This window comes from Saccopteryx bilineata, chromosome 3 (assembly GCF_036850765.1).
Source record: "Saccopteryx bilineata isolate mSacBil1 chromosome 3, mSacBil1_pri_phased_curated, whole genome shotgun sequence".
NCBI lineage: Eukaryota > Metazoa > Chordata > Mammalia > Chiroptera > Emballonuridae > Saccopteryx > Saccopteryx bilineata.
In genome coordinates, this window is record NC_089492.1 from 8228014 (window position 1) to 8242131 (window position 14118).

The window sequence follows — 14118 nt, forward strand, 5'->3', positions numbered from 1 at the left end:
CCCCACACTCAAGCTGGTGAGCCCACACTCAAACCGAATGAGCCCGTGCTCAAGCTGGCAACCTTGGGGTTTCAAACCTGGGTCCTCTGTGTTTCAGTCCAACACTCTATCTACTGCACCACTGCCTGGTCAGGCTGGTTGAAGCTATTTCAATGTAACTAGAAAGCAAATTGCAACTACAGTTTTAGCAAGAAGAATAGAGTGACCAATTTATAATTTTTTGGTCTGATTCTACATGCATAATTATCATGTAATTATAAGCTGGTATGGATCACAAAAGTTAGTAGTCGCTACTATTTTGGTGTGTTCAAATCGCACCAGGTAAAGTGCTTTATATACACCCTTTTATAAACCATCCTAACAACTCTGCCAAGGACTCATGCTCTCTTCCATTACCCCTGAGAACACTGGGACTTGGACATGAAGAATGTAGTGAGCCCAGTGCCCAGCGTCCGTCCGTGGAGAAACCCAACTTCACACCAAAGACTGCTTTACTGCAGACTCAGAGCCCCTTGGCGATGGCGAGGGTGGTTTGCATTGAGAAGCTATGTGATTGGCTCCAGCTCCCACAACCAGCCAATGGTCAATTCAGCACTGCAACTCGGTCTCTGCCCCCAAAGCTGAGGAGCTGGATGGTCTGCATCCCACAGTCCCAAATGCTGCTCTGCTGAAGTCTGTCCCCTCCTCATCTGTGTATTTCACAGAGGAGGGACTCTGAGCTACAGATTGAGGATGACTTCTAGATTATTCCTCCCGTCCTTCCTCGAGCCCCTTCCACAGACTGATTAATTGGCCCCAAAGAACCACTTGAAGCACTTAGATTGAAAGAAAACTTTGAAGGTTCTTCGTCTTCTACCATATAGCAAGCATTCCTCTTTAATGGCTCAGTGGAAAGGAATAACGGCTTCAATCTTTAGCTGGTTGATTTTGGCATTATTGATACAGAAGTGCAGAAAGGAATTCACTATTAAGCGGGTTCTTTATTTAAAAGGAACCTTAGAAGCCCCGCACAAAGAGCGGGGAGGGAGGAGATGTGAAGGGTGGCCCGCACACCCCATCTGGCAGGTCCAGAGGCACCTCTGCGGTCCCCTGGGGCCCTGAGAAGCATCTGGAAACAACACAGGACTGTAAAGCAAGAAAGCCTTTGAGCTTTGTCCACGAAGTCAGTGAACACTCAGAGCACTGGCGATACCTCTGAGCTCAGTGCCCAGCCCGCCAGGAGCTCTGGGGAGAAGACAGGGAAGGCGCAGATATTTATAATGCGGGTGATCGAGAGTCATTTTCTCTTTATTTGTGGCCGAGGAGGCCCAGTGTACAACCCAGGGCTCTTTCTCTCCCCGAAGAATTGAACACAATTTGTAACTCGCTGGAAGGAACCCTTTCCACTATCGCTCGGAAGATGCTCAGAGGTCCTCCCCTCGAGGCCTTGACACACAGGGTGTGTGCTTGTGGGTCTGCGGAACCACCAGCTGGGCTTTCCGAAGAGGATCAGCGTCTGTAGATTATTCCTTACTTTTACGTAGTTTCGTGTCCAGCTTGGACTCAGTCAAATCCCAGTTACACCACGAAGAAAACAAGCAGTGCTGTGAAGAAACGTTGTCTCCTTACGGTTTTCCCTTTCGTAGCAGGAAAAAAAAATCTAAATGTCTTTTCATTAAGACGGCCCAGGGCATCCCCTGTGCAATGCTGATTACTCGATGGCACACGTGTGGCATGCTGTGTGACGGTCCCTCGCAATTAGTTGGCAAAGCACTTTAACATCCATTATCTCCTTTGGGGCTCACAACAGCTCTGTGAGTGAAGCAACTAGCTAGAGCTTCACATTGCAACCTTTGAAAGTCAAGGTCATGCTAAGCTATTTGCCGAGTTTCACACACCACGTTGCAAAAAGAAAAAAAAAAAAAACGGGAGGTTTAAAAACACAACAGTTTCACGTTAGTCCTAGAATCCTGGTCACGAGCTAGATGACCACAGTAAAATCCTTGACTTTTCTGGGTTGCAGTTCTTTCATATAAGAAAAGCAAACAAAGGGGAAGGGAGATACAGCTAAAGAAAATTCTAACAAATAAACGCTAAAATTATAGCTTCCAAAAAAAAAAGAAAAGCAACCAAGTTGTACTTAGTATGTGCCAGACGTTATTCCCATCTCTCATCCACCAAATATGACAGTGCTATTATTATCCCCATAGATAGACTTTAGGTAACTAACCTGAGGTCACACAGCTAGAGAAAAATAGAAACCAAGGTAGGCTGGCACTAGAGTTCGTAGTAACCTCTACACGACAGTGACTCACATGTAGTGAGAAGAATGGAGACTGAGACTGGTGATGGTAACAGTCAGGATGGCCCTGGTTTTGCTGAAGTAACAAACATCCCCCCAAATCTCAGTGCTTTAAAACAGAAAAGATCTTCTTGCACCCTCATTTCCTACCCACTATGGGAGGGTTGGGGGAGTGGCAGAGCACCCCCCATACCTGGTCATCGTTCAAGTACCCTGTTGAAGAGGCTCTGTCACCAAGGTCATTGGCTGATGGTGGATACAGAAGAAAGAAAGAAAAGAGAAGAAAGAAAGAAAGGAATGTGGTTGATCAGGCTTTGAAAGCTTCTACTCAGAAGTGACCCATAATATCACTGCTGCTCACATTTTATTGGCCAAAAATAACATGAAATATACAGGAAAGTGCAATCCAACCACGTGCTTGGATTTTGGAGCACAATGTTTCGAGAGTGGACAGCACAGGCGACCTCTCCCAATGACCTGCCTCACAGAAACTGAAATGCTCTCTCAAGTGCTGGATGCTATTTCTCCTCTTGCTTTGTCAAATTTTCTCAGGTGGCCTTTACTCATTTCATCATCCAAAGATCAGGTTCTAAATTCAGTTTATTTCTATGTCTGTCTCTAATGGCTCTCAGATCTAAATACATATTCACACACTCACAAAAAAAAAAAAACCCAGGCAGACCCAGGGGAGCCACTGGCACCCCGACTGTGTTTTTAAGGCAGTTATGCCCAAGTTCTCACTTCCTGTGTAAGGCTCACCCTAAATTTTCTTCTCTGGCATCTCTGAATCTTTCTTACAAGCTAATTAGACGGCAATAGCTTTTTAATATTTTTAACAAATGGGTACAAACTCCATCAAAACCCTTCATTGGGAAGATCTAAAAACTTTTAATAGTCAATGTACAGCTCTGAGAATTTCGCTGGCTGACCTAACTCCTGTTTGCCAACCTAATTCCTAAAGAGATGGACACGTTGCCAGACTTCCCTTTTCAGAATTCTCTCTGCAGAGCATGGGTTACTTGTGAAAAGCAATTACTTTCGCCTTCTAAAACTGCCAACTTTTAAACAAAGTAAGCAAGTTTGTTATGTTTTTTTCTTTTTTTCCCAAATATTTTCTGGAGAGAATATTAAAGGAAACCTATTATCAGAGAAAAAGACAACAATGATAGAACACTTGTTTTCTTTGTCAAAGAAAATAGATAAATCGTCTTTGACAACGCTTAAGCATTTTGAAATAAAATAACAATTGAATTTCTACAGGGCATTGAAGATTTTTCTAGTTATTATAATTCAAAGTAGTATATCCTGCCAGTTGAAGTTTGTTCCGCATAAATGAGGTCCTTTAGCCCATAAACTGAAATCATTTAAAATACCCTGAAAGTGAAGAAGGAATGTGTTTGTCTAAAGGAAACCCCCCAATGGTAGAAATCTTTCTCTTTTCCCAAGATGCCTTCTCTCTGCTCAAGCTCAGAGGACGGACCAACACGGGTGCTGTAAGGTCATGAAGGTCAACCCATAGGTCAAATTTCATTGAAGTTTCTCAAGATAAGAAAACAAGAGCTCTGAATGGAAGTTGTGCATCCCAGTGGGTGACCCAGCGCGGCCCTGGGATGTCGACACTCTGCTCCAGTGGCCAGTGCTCTAAGGAGGGGGTTAGGGAAGGGTTTTTAACAAGGGAGTGGTGGAGCGACAAGGTCACACTGTGCTTGTGACAACCATGTAGAACATGGGCTGGAAGGTCAGGCTGAGGCAGGGACCCCATACGGAAGCATGAGGGTGGCCCGAACTAGAGAGTTGGTGGGAGGAATGGAGAGAAGGCAACAGAGTACAAATTAAATAAGGTTAGAAATGGAAGGTGAGATGGAGTGCTGAATCCTATCATTTATCCCAGGCTTATGCGCTAGTGACAAGTGTGTAGAGAAAGATATCGATGCTGTCCCCTGAGACAGAGGTTATACAGATGAGCGGGTTTGGGGGGAAAGGTAATAGGGACCTTTAAAAGTTCAGATAAAAGACTAGGGGGGTTAGGAAGAGAATCCTTCCAGTTATCTGGAAATCCAAGAAAGCTTCATGGAAGAGGTGGCACATAAATGGGTAGGGGTTGAACTATAGAGTAGGAAAGACGGGAGCTGCCACCAGGGCCACGGGTGCCCACTCTGGCCTCATGTGTGTGTCTCTCCATTCACCTATGTCAACAGGTACGTGCGGTCAAGGACGAAGCATGATGTTGACATGCGAATTGGAATCCACTCAGGATCAGTGCTGTGTGGCGTGCTGGGCCTGCGCAAGTGGCAGTTTGACGTCTGGTCTTGGGACGTGGACATCGCGAACAAACTTGAATCTGGAGGAATCCCAGGGTAAGCCCGAGCAAAACCCTCTTCTTAACCCTTGCTGTTTGCTCACTTTGTCTGCGTGGGTTTCCTGGGTGCAGAAGTCAGGGGTGTAGATCTAAGAAGCAATTATTTAGGAGAAGACAGAAACTTCCATGGTCTGTGATTGTTTGGGTTTATATTTTTCTTCTTTTTAAATGTCTGGTTATCTCTCATTCCTATCAATAGATATAGGAATAAACTTAGCCTACTTTTCTTTGCAGTAAGACTGTAGCCCCCAATTCTAAACCTGCATTAAGTATCTCCTGTGTACTAGACAGTCTGTTAGTATCATTAATACATCACATCACCTAATCTTACAATACCCCACATAGTAAATATTAGCTTCCTTGTTTTCATGAGGAAACTGAGGCTCAAAGAAATTAAATATGTCATATAAACAGAGCTACTAAGTGCCTTGCGGCATATCAATGCCCCCCACTGTTGATTTATCAGAACAGTGTGCTCAGGGCTGTCCTTGTACCGTGAATCTCCAGGCTCTCGATGTGTCCCCAAGTGCCTAGCAGGATGCTCAGCACATGGGGAGAAGGAAGGGGAGGGAGAGAAGGAGTCACACAACTCCACGGCCTCGGGGTTGATAGCCTGGGCCCTGGAGTAATGCAGAATTGAATTAAAATCCTTTCCCTGCCACAGACCACAGCCAGGTAACCTCACACACATTCTGTAGCCTCTCTGAGCCTTGGCTTCCTAGATCAGTGATTCTCAGCTTCAGCAGGAATCAGAATCACCTGGAGGGTTTGTTCCGCCCCCGAGTTTCTGAGCAGTATGGGGGGGGGGGGGCAGGGAAGACAAAGACCGTCTTTCTAGCAAGTGTCCAAGTGATGCTGATGCAGTTGTCCTTAGTACCACACTCTGAGGACCACTGTCCTCGAGCTTTTGTTCAATGAGAAAATGCATATACAGTCCTTAGTCCTGTGCCCAGTTATGTATTAATGAGGTGTGTTTGCAGTAGTTAGCATATGAGACAGATGTAGCATCTTGAAGGACCTTGAAAGTGAAGTCCTTGTCTTGATCCAGCACTGCCACCTACCAGCAATAGGGCCAGTTATTACTCATGTCTCTAGACCAGTTCTATCATCAGCAAAATGGGGCAGGGGGGTGCCTACCACCTAGAGTTGTTGGAAGAGGGGGAGTTATAGATGAGGAGATCCATGGAGCCAGTCCTATCAGAATAGCTTTGGCTACAAGTAACATTTATGCAAAATAAAGCGTTACCAGACTGTCAGATCGTCTTTACTCTCACAACTGTTATTACTATCTCCTGCCCTTTAAAATGATCATATATTCAATATATGAAAATATTGGCTGGCTCATTTACATAGAGAAATGTAATCACCAGACTCTCATCTGCACAGTCCTTACTCCAAAGCTCAAGGTAGTAGCCACGATAGAAGGAACGTCTAAAACCCAGTTTGCATCAAAACTCAAGTGTAAATTGATTGGAACATCAACAGAAGAATCAGTAATGAGTCAAGGCGAGGATGTCTATCAGCATGGAAAACATAACTGCGTTAGTGTATGCAAATATTATTTTTCTGTGCATGGATAATAAAATGTAGAATCCAGAGAAAATATCAAATGGGGGTTGGTATCGAACCATTATTTTAAAAGAAGCTCAGCCATCAGACTGTATAAAATCGGAGTTTCATGGTGCCTAAGAGAAAAATACAGGCTTCTAGGCCCTCACTCTGAGAGGGGTCCGAGAGAGAAGCCTGGGACACCCATGTCATAGGAGATCAAATGACCTTCCTAGGTCAACACTACTGAGTTCGTAGGTGTTGACAAAATGCATCAGGAAGAAGAGTTTGTGCTTATTCGGCACATTTCTGAAGAGAACTCAGAACACTTCCCATGTTTTTGTTTCTGTTATCCCACCCTGGAAATCGGTGACGGTGTGCCCAGATGGCAGTTTGGAGAACGTGAAAGATGTGCCTTACACGATCAGAAATGCGTTCTTGGTTGTTTCTGGTGTTTTCACCTGCCCTTGGCAGGGAAGAATTCTCTCTCCGAGCAGGAATGGAGCAGAAAGGGTGAGAAGGGTCAGAGGGACACACAGAGATAGTACTAAAAGGACAACAAATGCTTTGGAAAGGCCGCTCAGAACAACCTCGTTTCCTTGGATATATACTTTCTGAGATCACAAAAGCCAAGCAAAATACTAAGCATGTCCCTTATTTATTATTAATTCATGCAAGGAAACACTAAAGTTGACCTAAAGAAATAAGTTTTGAGCTGCCTCAGGGATTAGGAAATTGTCCCATAGGCAGCATGGGGTGAGCCTCCTAGGCAAAAAGAAAGGTTTGTTCTGGGTTTAATGGGCACAAAATAGCACCTTGAATTGGAAGAAACACCAATTACTTGATTAGCTAGAGAGCGGATAGGGTTCTTGATTGGAGGAATGTGAGAAAATGAGCTAGGAAGTGACAGGACCCAGGGACTGGAGGCCTTCAAGGCCCTGCCCAGAACTTAGCCTGTATCCTGTAGGTTTGGGGGAATAAACAAGAGGAATGTGATCTCGGTGACATTTTTGAGAATGCTCCTAATAATATAAACATTTAGCTTTTATAGTACAGACAGTGTCCCATGCACTATTTTGACTCCTTTACATTAATCGACCCTATTTTTAAGCTTATTGGGGTGACACTGGTTAATAACCTGTAAGTTCCAAGCGTACAGTTCTGTAATACATCACCTGTATATCGCATTGTGTGCTCGCCACCTAATGTTTACACTCCTTCCACCATATATCTGACCCTTTAGCCTCTTCATCCTCCCCCAGCCCCCTTCCCCTCAGGTGCCCACCACACTGTTGTCTGTGTCTCTGAGTTTGCTTTATTTGTTTGTTACTTTGTTTTATAGCTTATGGTTCTTGTCCTTTCCTGCCTGACTAATCAGCTCTTTATAATGACCCTAAGAAGTGGGTACTATTGTTTTTCTCATTTTGATGGATGAGAAAATGGACTCATAGAAAAGTTAAGTAACTTGCCCAAAGACCTATCAGCAAGCAAGCGAGTGGGAGGGCCAAGGTGTTGATCCCGGCAATCTGGCCCAAGAGTCCGTGCTCATAACCACCGTGCTGGTCTGTCTGCCCATACCACAGTGCAGTGCAATAGGTCGCCTGGTTGAGTTAGAGAGTCAGAAGCACAAAAGAACTCTTTTTCCAGGATGATGTACCATGTGAAATTTCCATGATTCAAGCCTGTGATCCTTAAGACCCTCACTGTCGTCTGTTGTTTTGCTAAAAAAGAAATGTGAATCAGGAGCTGCCGTGGCTGCTGGATGTACAGGAATGAATCACTCGCCTTGAGTGAGGCTGAAGGAGGCTGGCCAGCTGCCTGCCTGCCCCTGTCCGCAGCTCTGCCCTCTGCTCCCTGCTCCCTGCGATGTACCCGTGTCAGGGACAGTTTGCATCTGACAGTGGTTTTCCCCAAAGACCCTCCATGTAGCTCTGGGGACTCAGTAAGACCTGCCTTTGTTCTTGAGAAGATGTTAGACAAGTCGAAGAAAGGAGGTAAGGCACTAAGAACTGTCTCATGAGGATTGTGGACAGCGATCGCCGTCGGGTCTGGAAATGTTTATGGAACTTGTTTTCCTAATATAATCAACAGCACCAAAAAAATCACTCTTAAAGGTTTCAGGCTGATAATCATAAGAATAGCCAAAATAAGTGCTTAAGTGTGGCTCAGCAGGCGGTATTTTATCAGTGTCCCTTCGGTGAAGTCAGCAATGTTCTGCTTATTGATTTACACTCAAAGTTCTGTTTCCTTTTACACTTTCTGATTTTTCTGGGGAACACAGATTGTCCCCGAGGGCGGGTCCTCACAGTACCCTGATGTTGGCTTGCCACAAGATAATAAAACAGCAATAGCCTTTGCTGGCCACATCAGGAATATATAATGACCTATGCTTTGTGTACACAGGAGGATTCACATTTCCAAAGCCACACTTGACTGCCTCAACGGTGACTATAATGTGGAAGAGGGTCACGGGAAAGAGAGGAACGAATTCTTGAGGAAGCATAATATAGAGACCTATTTAATTAAGCAGCCCGAGGAGAGCCTGCTGTCCTTGCCCGAAGATATTGTCAAGGAGTCACTGTGCTCCTCAGACAGGAGAAACAGCGGGGCGACGTTCACAGAAGGGTCCTGGAGCCCCGAACTGCCCTTCGACAACATAGTGGGGAAACAGAACGTAAGTCCTGGCTTCCTTCTTCTGCTTAGCCCAATACCTACTCGCGTGCATCTCCACCAGGGACGCCTCAGAGAAAACCCACTCATCTTCAACCTTTCCTCTGCTGAGCAGCAACATAATTGCAAATGATCCAACAAATTCACCTTTGTATGCAGTATCAGGAAATGCCAGAAATACCAGAGTGCTCCCAACACACTCTCCTTTTATTTTTTCATGTTTTACCCTCCCTAAAAATAAATGTCACATGAAACTGAATTATAATTTAGCAAAAAAAAAAAAGACTCGTGTTGGAAAAGAGAAACCTGATACTATTAAACTAGCAACAAAAGTAGATGATCAGGTCCATGAGAATGCCATCCTTTAAGTAGCTGTCCGACTAGTCATTCTGAGCTGCCCTCTGAAATTTAAAGTCAGGAGGACACTGTTGATCAGAGAATTTAAAAGCAGCATAAAGTGATGCCCACGGTGAGGGTCGGAGTGTTCAGGAGTAGCGTGAAATTTCAAAGCTGTCCATCTAATTCCATTCCTATGTATTATGAATTCGCTTCTTATATGAAGGATATAGCTACAAAGTCGTTACAGAAGCTGTAAATCACCAATCATCCAATTATTTTTTTTTTTTTTCCCAAAGTTAGAAGTGGGGAGGCAGAGAGACAGACTCCCACATGCGCCCAACCGGGATCCACCCGGCATGCCCACCAGGGGGTGATACTCTGCCCATCTGTACCATTGCTCCATTGCAGCCAGAGCCATTCTAGTGCCTGAGGTGGAGGCCATGGAGCCATCCTCAGCACCCAGGGCCAACTTTGCTCCAATGGAGCCTTGGCTGCGGGAGTGGAAGAGAGAGATAGAGAGGAAGGAGAGGGGGAGGGGTGGAGAAGCAGATGCATGCTTCTTCTTTGTGCCCTGACCAGGAATCAAACCTGGACCTTCCACATGCCGGGCTAACCCTCTACCACTGAGCCAAATGGCCAGGGCCAATTATTTTTTAAATTATTTCTTCAACTAACAGAGTCCCACTCAATCCAATGAGATGCTCAGACCCCAAGAGGCACTAGGAAACTATGGCTGGTCAAGGGAAAGAACCAAAGTGGACTCGGAGATGCTCCTGTCCCCAGAAAGCTCATCCAGAGCATGGGCAGAATCACCTGCTCTAACATGGGTTTTCCTGTTCATCAAAGCCAAGCACATGTAGTTGAACTCATGTTAGTTAGATGGTATAACTTCACCATCCATTTTTTAAAAGAAACAAACAAGAAAAAGCTAATTTAGAAGACTTGTAAACAGTTGCTGACATGCTCCTGAGCCCAGCAAAAGCCTAGTACTGGGATGTAAATCAACCACACCTAGAGGACCACTCAGGAGCTTTCAGAAGGTTAACTGTTCTAATCCATGGACCTGAACTTTTCTCATTAACTTGTACAAAAATCTGTCTGCTTAAAGACATTTAAAATGGAAAAGGTTCAAATGCTGCAAGTCTTCTGCATTTGACAGATGGGTGGGGCACTCTGAGGCTAGGTGGACCTCTGTCCCCCTCCAGTTCTGCGTGAAGGGACTAGGAGCAGTGCATGGGCCAGAGGCCACTGGGAAGATGCAGGTAGAACCAGTCCGCATGCCTTGTAAGAGTCTATCTACCCTTAGGTCCTTGCTCTTCTTTTGTAAGTGTTTAATTTCCCCCTGAATTACTATGCCCACACGAGTCATCACTGACTGCAAGCAATGCCTACATCCTTCCATCCCGGAACTGGCGTGCATGACATGATGTGCTGTTACATAAAACAATAAACTTACATGGACTTCCTGGAGTGGGTGCATGCCCAGCTGCCGGTACCCTCTCTGCTTCCTCTGCCTATTGTTAGCTTGAGCCTGGACCCTGGTTATTTAGAGAGGAGATGCATGCCTTACCTTAAATACCCCAGTAACTGCCGAAAATTCTCTCTCTTGGTTCCGTTGTTGTTTTTCTTTTTCTTTTGGTCTTTCTATTCGTGAAGTTCTCCATTTAAGCCGATGGTGAAAATGGGAGTAATTCCTAATTGTTCTAATCTCAGAGGTGCCTAACCTTGCTGCTAATAATTAAGATTAGTTTTATTCTGTGATTGGTGGATGTGGTCAAATTGTACAGGAATATCTGAAATATTTCTTTGCTGGTTTCCTAAAACTACTTGGCTGATATTATCAGGTAGTTATTATAAAATACACCATCATGAGTCAATAACCATACCATGTATTTCTTATGATGCCCAGCTTTTACCTGGAGTCACCCCATCTGTGCCATCTTCCGCATGACTAATCTCAACTCACTTTGATGTCTTCATACCCTTGAGTCACTAAACGTGTACTGAGACTCAGAAATAACTACATGCCACTAACAAGATTTAGGAAGTGACCGAGTAGATTAAAATGGCCGCCAGCTCTCAGAGTTTGTGCTTATTCTTAACTCTAGAAGTCAGGGGGCCATCTGTGCCACTCAGAGACAGACTGTGTGCCTGTGAGAACTCAGGACTGGTCTGGCTGAGCCTTTGCTTTGCCAAGACACCCCGTCTGTTCCACGGAAAGCCCAGACCATCTGAGAGTTTGCCTATCACACATAAGACATACTAATGCTTCATTGGGGTTTTCCCAAATACTGGCCAGATGTTTTGGCTTCTATTGATTCACAATGCATGCTTAGAAATATTTTTAATGACATCAGTATGCTGTGCCATAATCTGGGCTTTATGGATAGCAGATGTCCAGATAGTGACATTCCCGTTTGTTTATCCATTCAATAAAGATTCACTGAGCATCTTTTACATGCCAATTACTCCCAGTCATAAAAGAGGAGGAGCTGAGAAGAAATGCTTTCGAGATAAAGTCAGCCAGTATTTTGCATGCTTCATGAAGACAGGAATTACATCAGTTTCGCATACCACTGTTTAGCCCACAAGTAGAATAATACCTGGCAAGTGACAGGGGTTGATGATGTTTCTTGAACAAATGAATGAAATGATAGATGTGGGTGATCACAGAGAGGTACCAGTCAAGCACAACTTCCAGGTGTTTTGCGTAGGTGACTGGGTGGGTGGTGGAACTGCCCACTGTAATGGAGGGAGATTGGGTGAGAGAGACTAGGAACTGTTTGGGACATGTTGAACTTGAGGTGTCTGGGAGAGGTCTAAGCGGGGATATGCAGAGGCTACTGAACACTCACTACTGAAGCTCCGGCATGAAAGAATTGCGCAAGGCATGCAGCCATCAGAGTCTGAGTGGAGTTGAAGCCATGGGAGTGAAACAGGTCATAATAGTAGGCAATGATATGTAAAATAAAATGATAAGACAGCACAGGACAGACCTTGAGGGATGCCAGATGGGAGGTGAAAGAGAGTCGTGACCCCAGGACAGAGACAAACAGGAAGTAACGAGAAGAGAATTAGGGATATGGTGTCACAGAAACCTAGGGAGCAGAGCGCTTTGAGAAGGAGAGAAGGAGGGAAAGAAGGAGGGAGCGAACCACAACGGCTAGGGTAGCCAAGGGGCCTAGGAAGGGGAAGACGTGAAGATTGTCCATTGGACTTGGATGGAAGGCCATCAAGGGCAAGAGGCAGACTCAGGGAGATGGTGAAGTCAGAGCCAGACAGTCACAGGTGATGAGAGAGGGTTCTGCATTTCCAAGTAGAGACCCAACTCTGCCCCTGTCCCCTCCCCCATGTCCCTCCAAGGAGTCAGTGGTTTGGAGGAGCAATTATTGTACCAGGAGCTACTCCTGGTCCCTTAGGTGAGTGAGTCTTCTAAGTCCTTGTCTATGCTTCAAGAGTCTTTCTTGATGTTGATATCATGCGTCTTCCCCGCCCCTTAGCTGCATCCACTGGGGTGAACATTGAGCCCAGTCTGAGTCTGGTACCCGGGACGCTGCTGGAAGCCCACAGCACTTGGGCTTTGTGTCCCTGACTCCCGACGCGGCAGGCATCTCGGCTCCCTGCACCCCGGCTCAGGGGCCAGTGAGGCTGCTATGCTCTGAGCCTCAGGGTGGAATGAAAGTTAGAAACCTATAAGTGAAGAAGTGAATGATCGCAGGTGGACTTTTAACATTTAAGGTACAAATGTAGAAGCAGCTAGTTGAAGTAAACCAAAAGTGAAACATCGGACATTTGGGGGGGGGGGGGTGTTCAGAAATTTCCAGGCAGGGTTGTTGGATGAATCATCAATATGGTCACCGAATCTCTCAGAATAAAGATAAATTGGAGGGTGAAAATGAAGACTTAAGAAACGGATCCTTTTATTAAAGATCACGTTTCCCTCTGATTGTATGATGTAACTAAGGGATACGTGGGGTTGAGCTCTACATTTAATTATTTAGCAGGAACTCGGTATTCTAACTGCTGGGGATGCAGTACTGGGAAGACAACCTGGTCCCTGTCCTTCAGGAGCTTCCATTTTAAGGGTGTGGGGAATGAAGACAATTAACCCAAACATGAAGAAGCTGTGAAGAAAATAGATGTATAGGAATAGGGGGCAGTTAGAATTACTGCCAATAGGATTATCAGAGGCCCTGAAGATTCTATATGAATGCTGAAAGGACCCTACATACAAATAACGGGGAGAAGGGCGTTGTAAATAGAGGAAACAGCTAGTGCAAAGGCCCTGTGGTAAAAAAAGTTCTGCAAGTTAGAAGAAGAGCAAAATGGCCCAAGTGGCCCAAGCAGTAATTTTCAACCAGTGTGCCACAAGAATTTTTAAATTATGCAATACCTGGTTATTTAGTCAGGGGCACTGACCTCTTTTTCCCTTAGATTGTCAAATTAAAAAAAAATGACAACAGTCAACCTAACAATAGCCATCTAGTGTGAATGAGTCAAAATTATACCTCTGTTTTTTTGTCAGATCGGAAAAATATATATTGTTTCAGTGTGCTGCAAAATCTTAGTAATTGTTTATGGGTGCCATGAAGTGCCAAAGGTTGTAACTCACTGGTCTCGAGCAGAGTGAGCAAGGAAGACAGGAGTAAGAGGTGAAGTTAAAGGTCTCGGGAGCCTGATCCCGCAAGCCTGGCTGACTCAGGATTTCACTCGGAGGAAAGAGGTAGAAAGGTCTCAAGCGGGGCGGTGACCTGAACGGACCAGCCACACCTTAGACTTGGGATTCACGAGAGGAGACCTAGGGTCAGGCGTAATTGGGTGAGGATATTAATCCTTTTGACGTGATTTTTATGACAAGTGAAAATGCCAAGAACATGGAGCCACCTTTTTAGGAATGAGGCCCCTCTAGTAGGAGCCCAGG

General features: G+C 45.1%; 1 protein-coding gene across 1 annotated transcript in view; it reads left to right on the forward strand.

The window, feature by feature from the left end:
- The window catches only part of ADCY8 (adenylate cyclase 8), a 176194-nt gene that overhangs the window by 87847 nt on the left and 74229 nt on the right, over nucleotides 1–14118 (forward strand). Inside the window, exons 6-7 of the mRNA XM_066265646.1 lie at nucleotides 4480–4638; nucleotides 8592–8862. Of these exons, the coding sequence (XP_066121743.1) occupies nucleotides 4480–4638; nucleotides 8592–8862 (430 nt within the window). The remainder of the gene's footprint in view (nucleotides 1–4479; nucleotides 4639–8591; nucleotides 8863–14118) is intronic.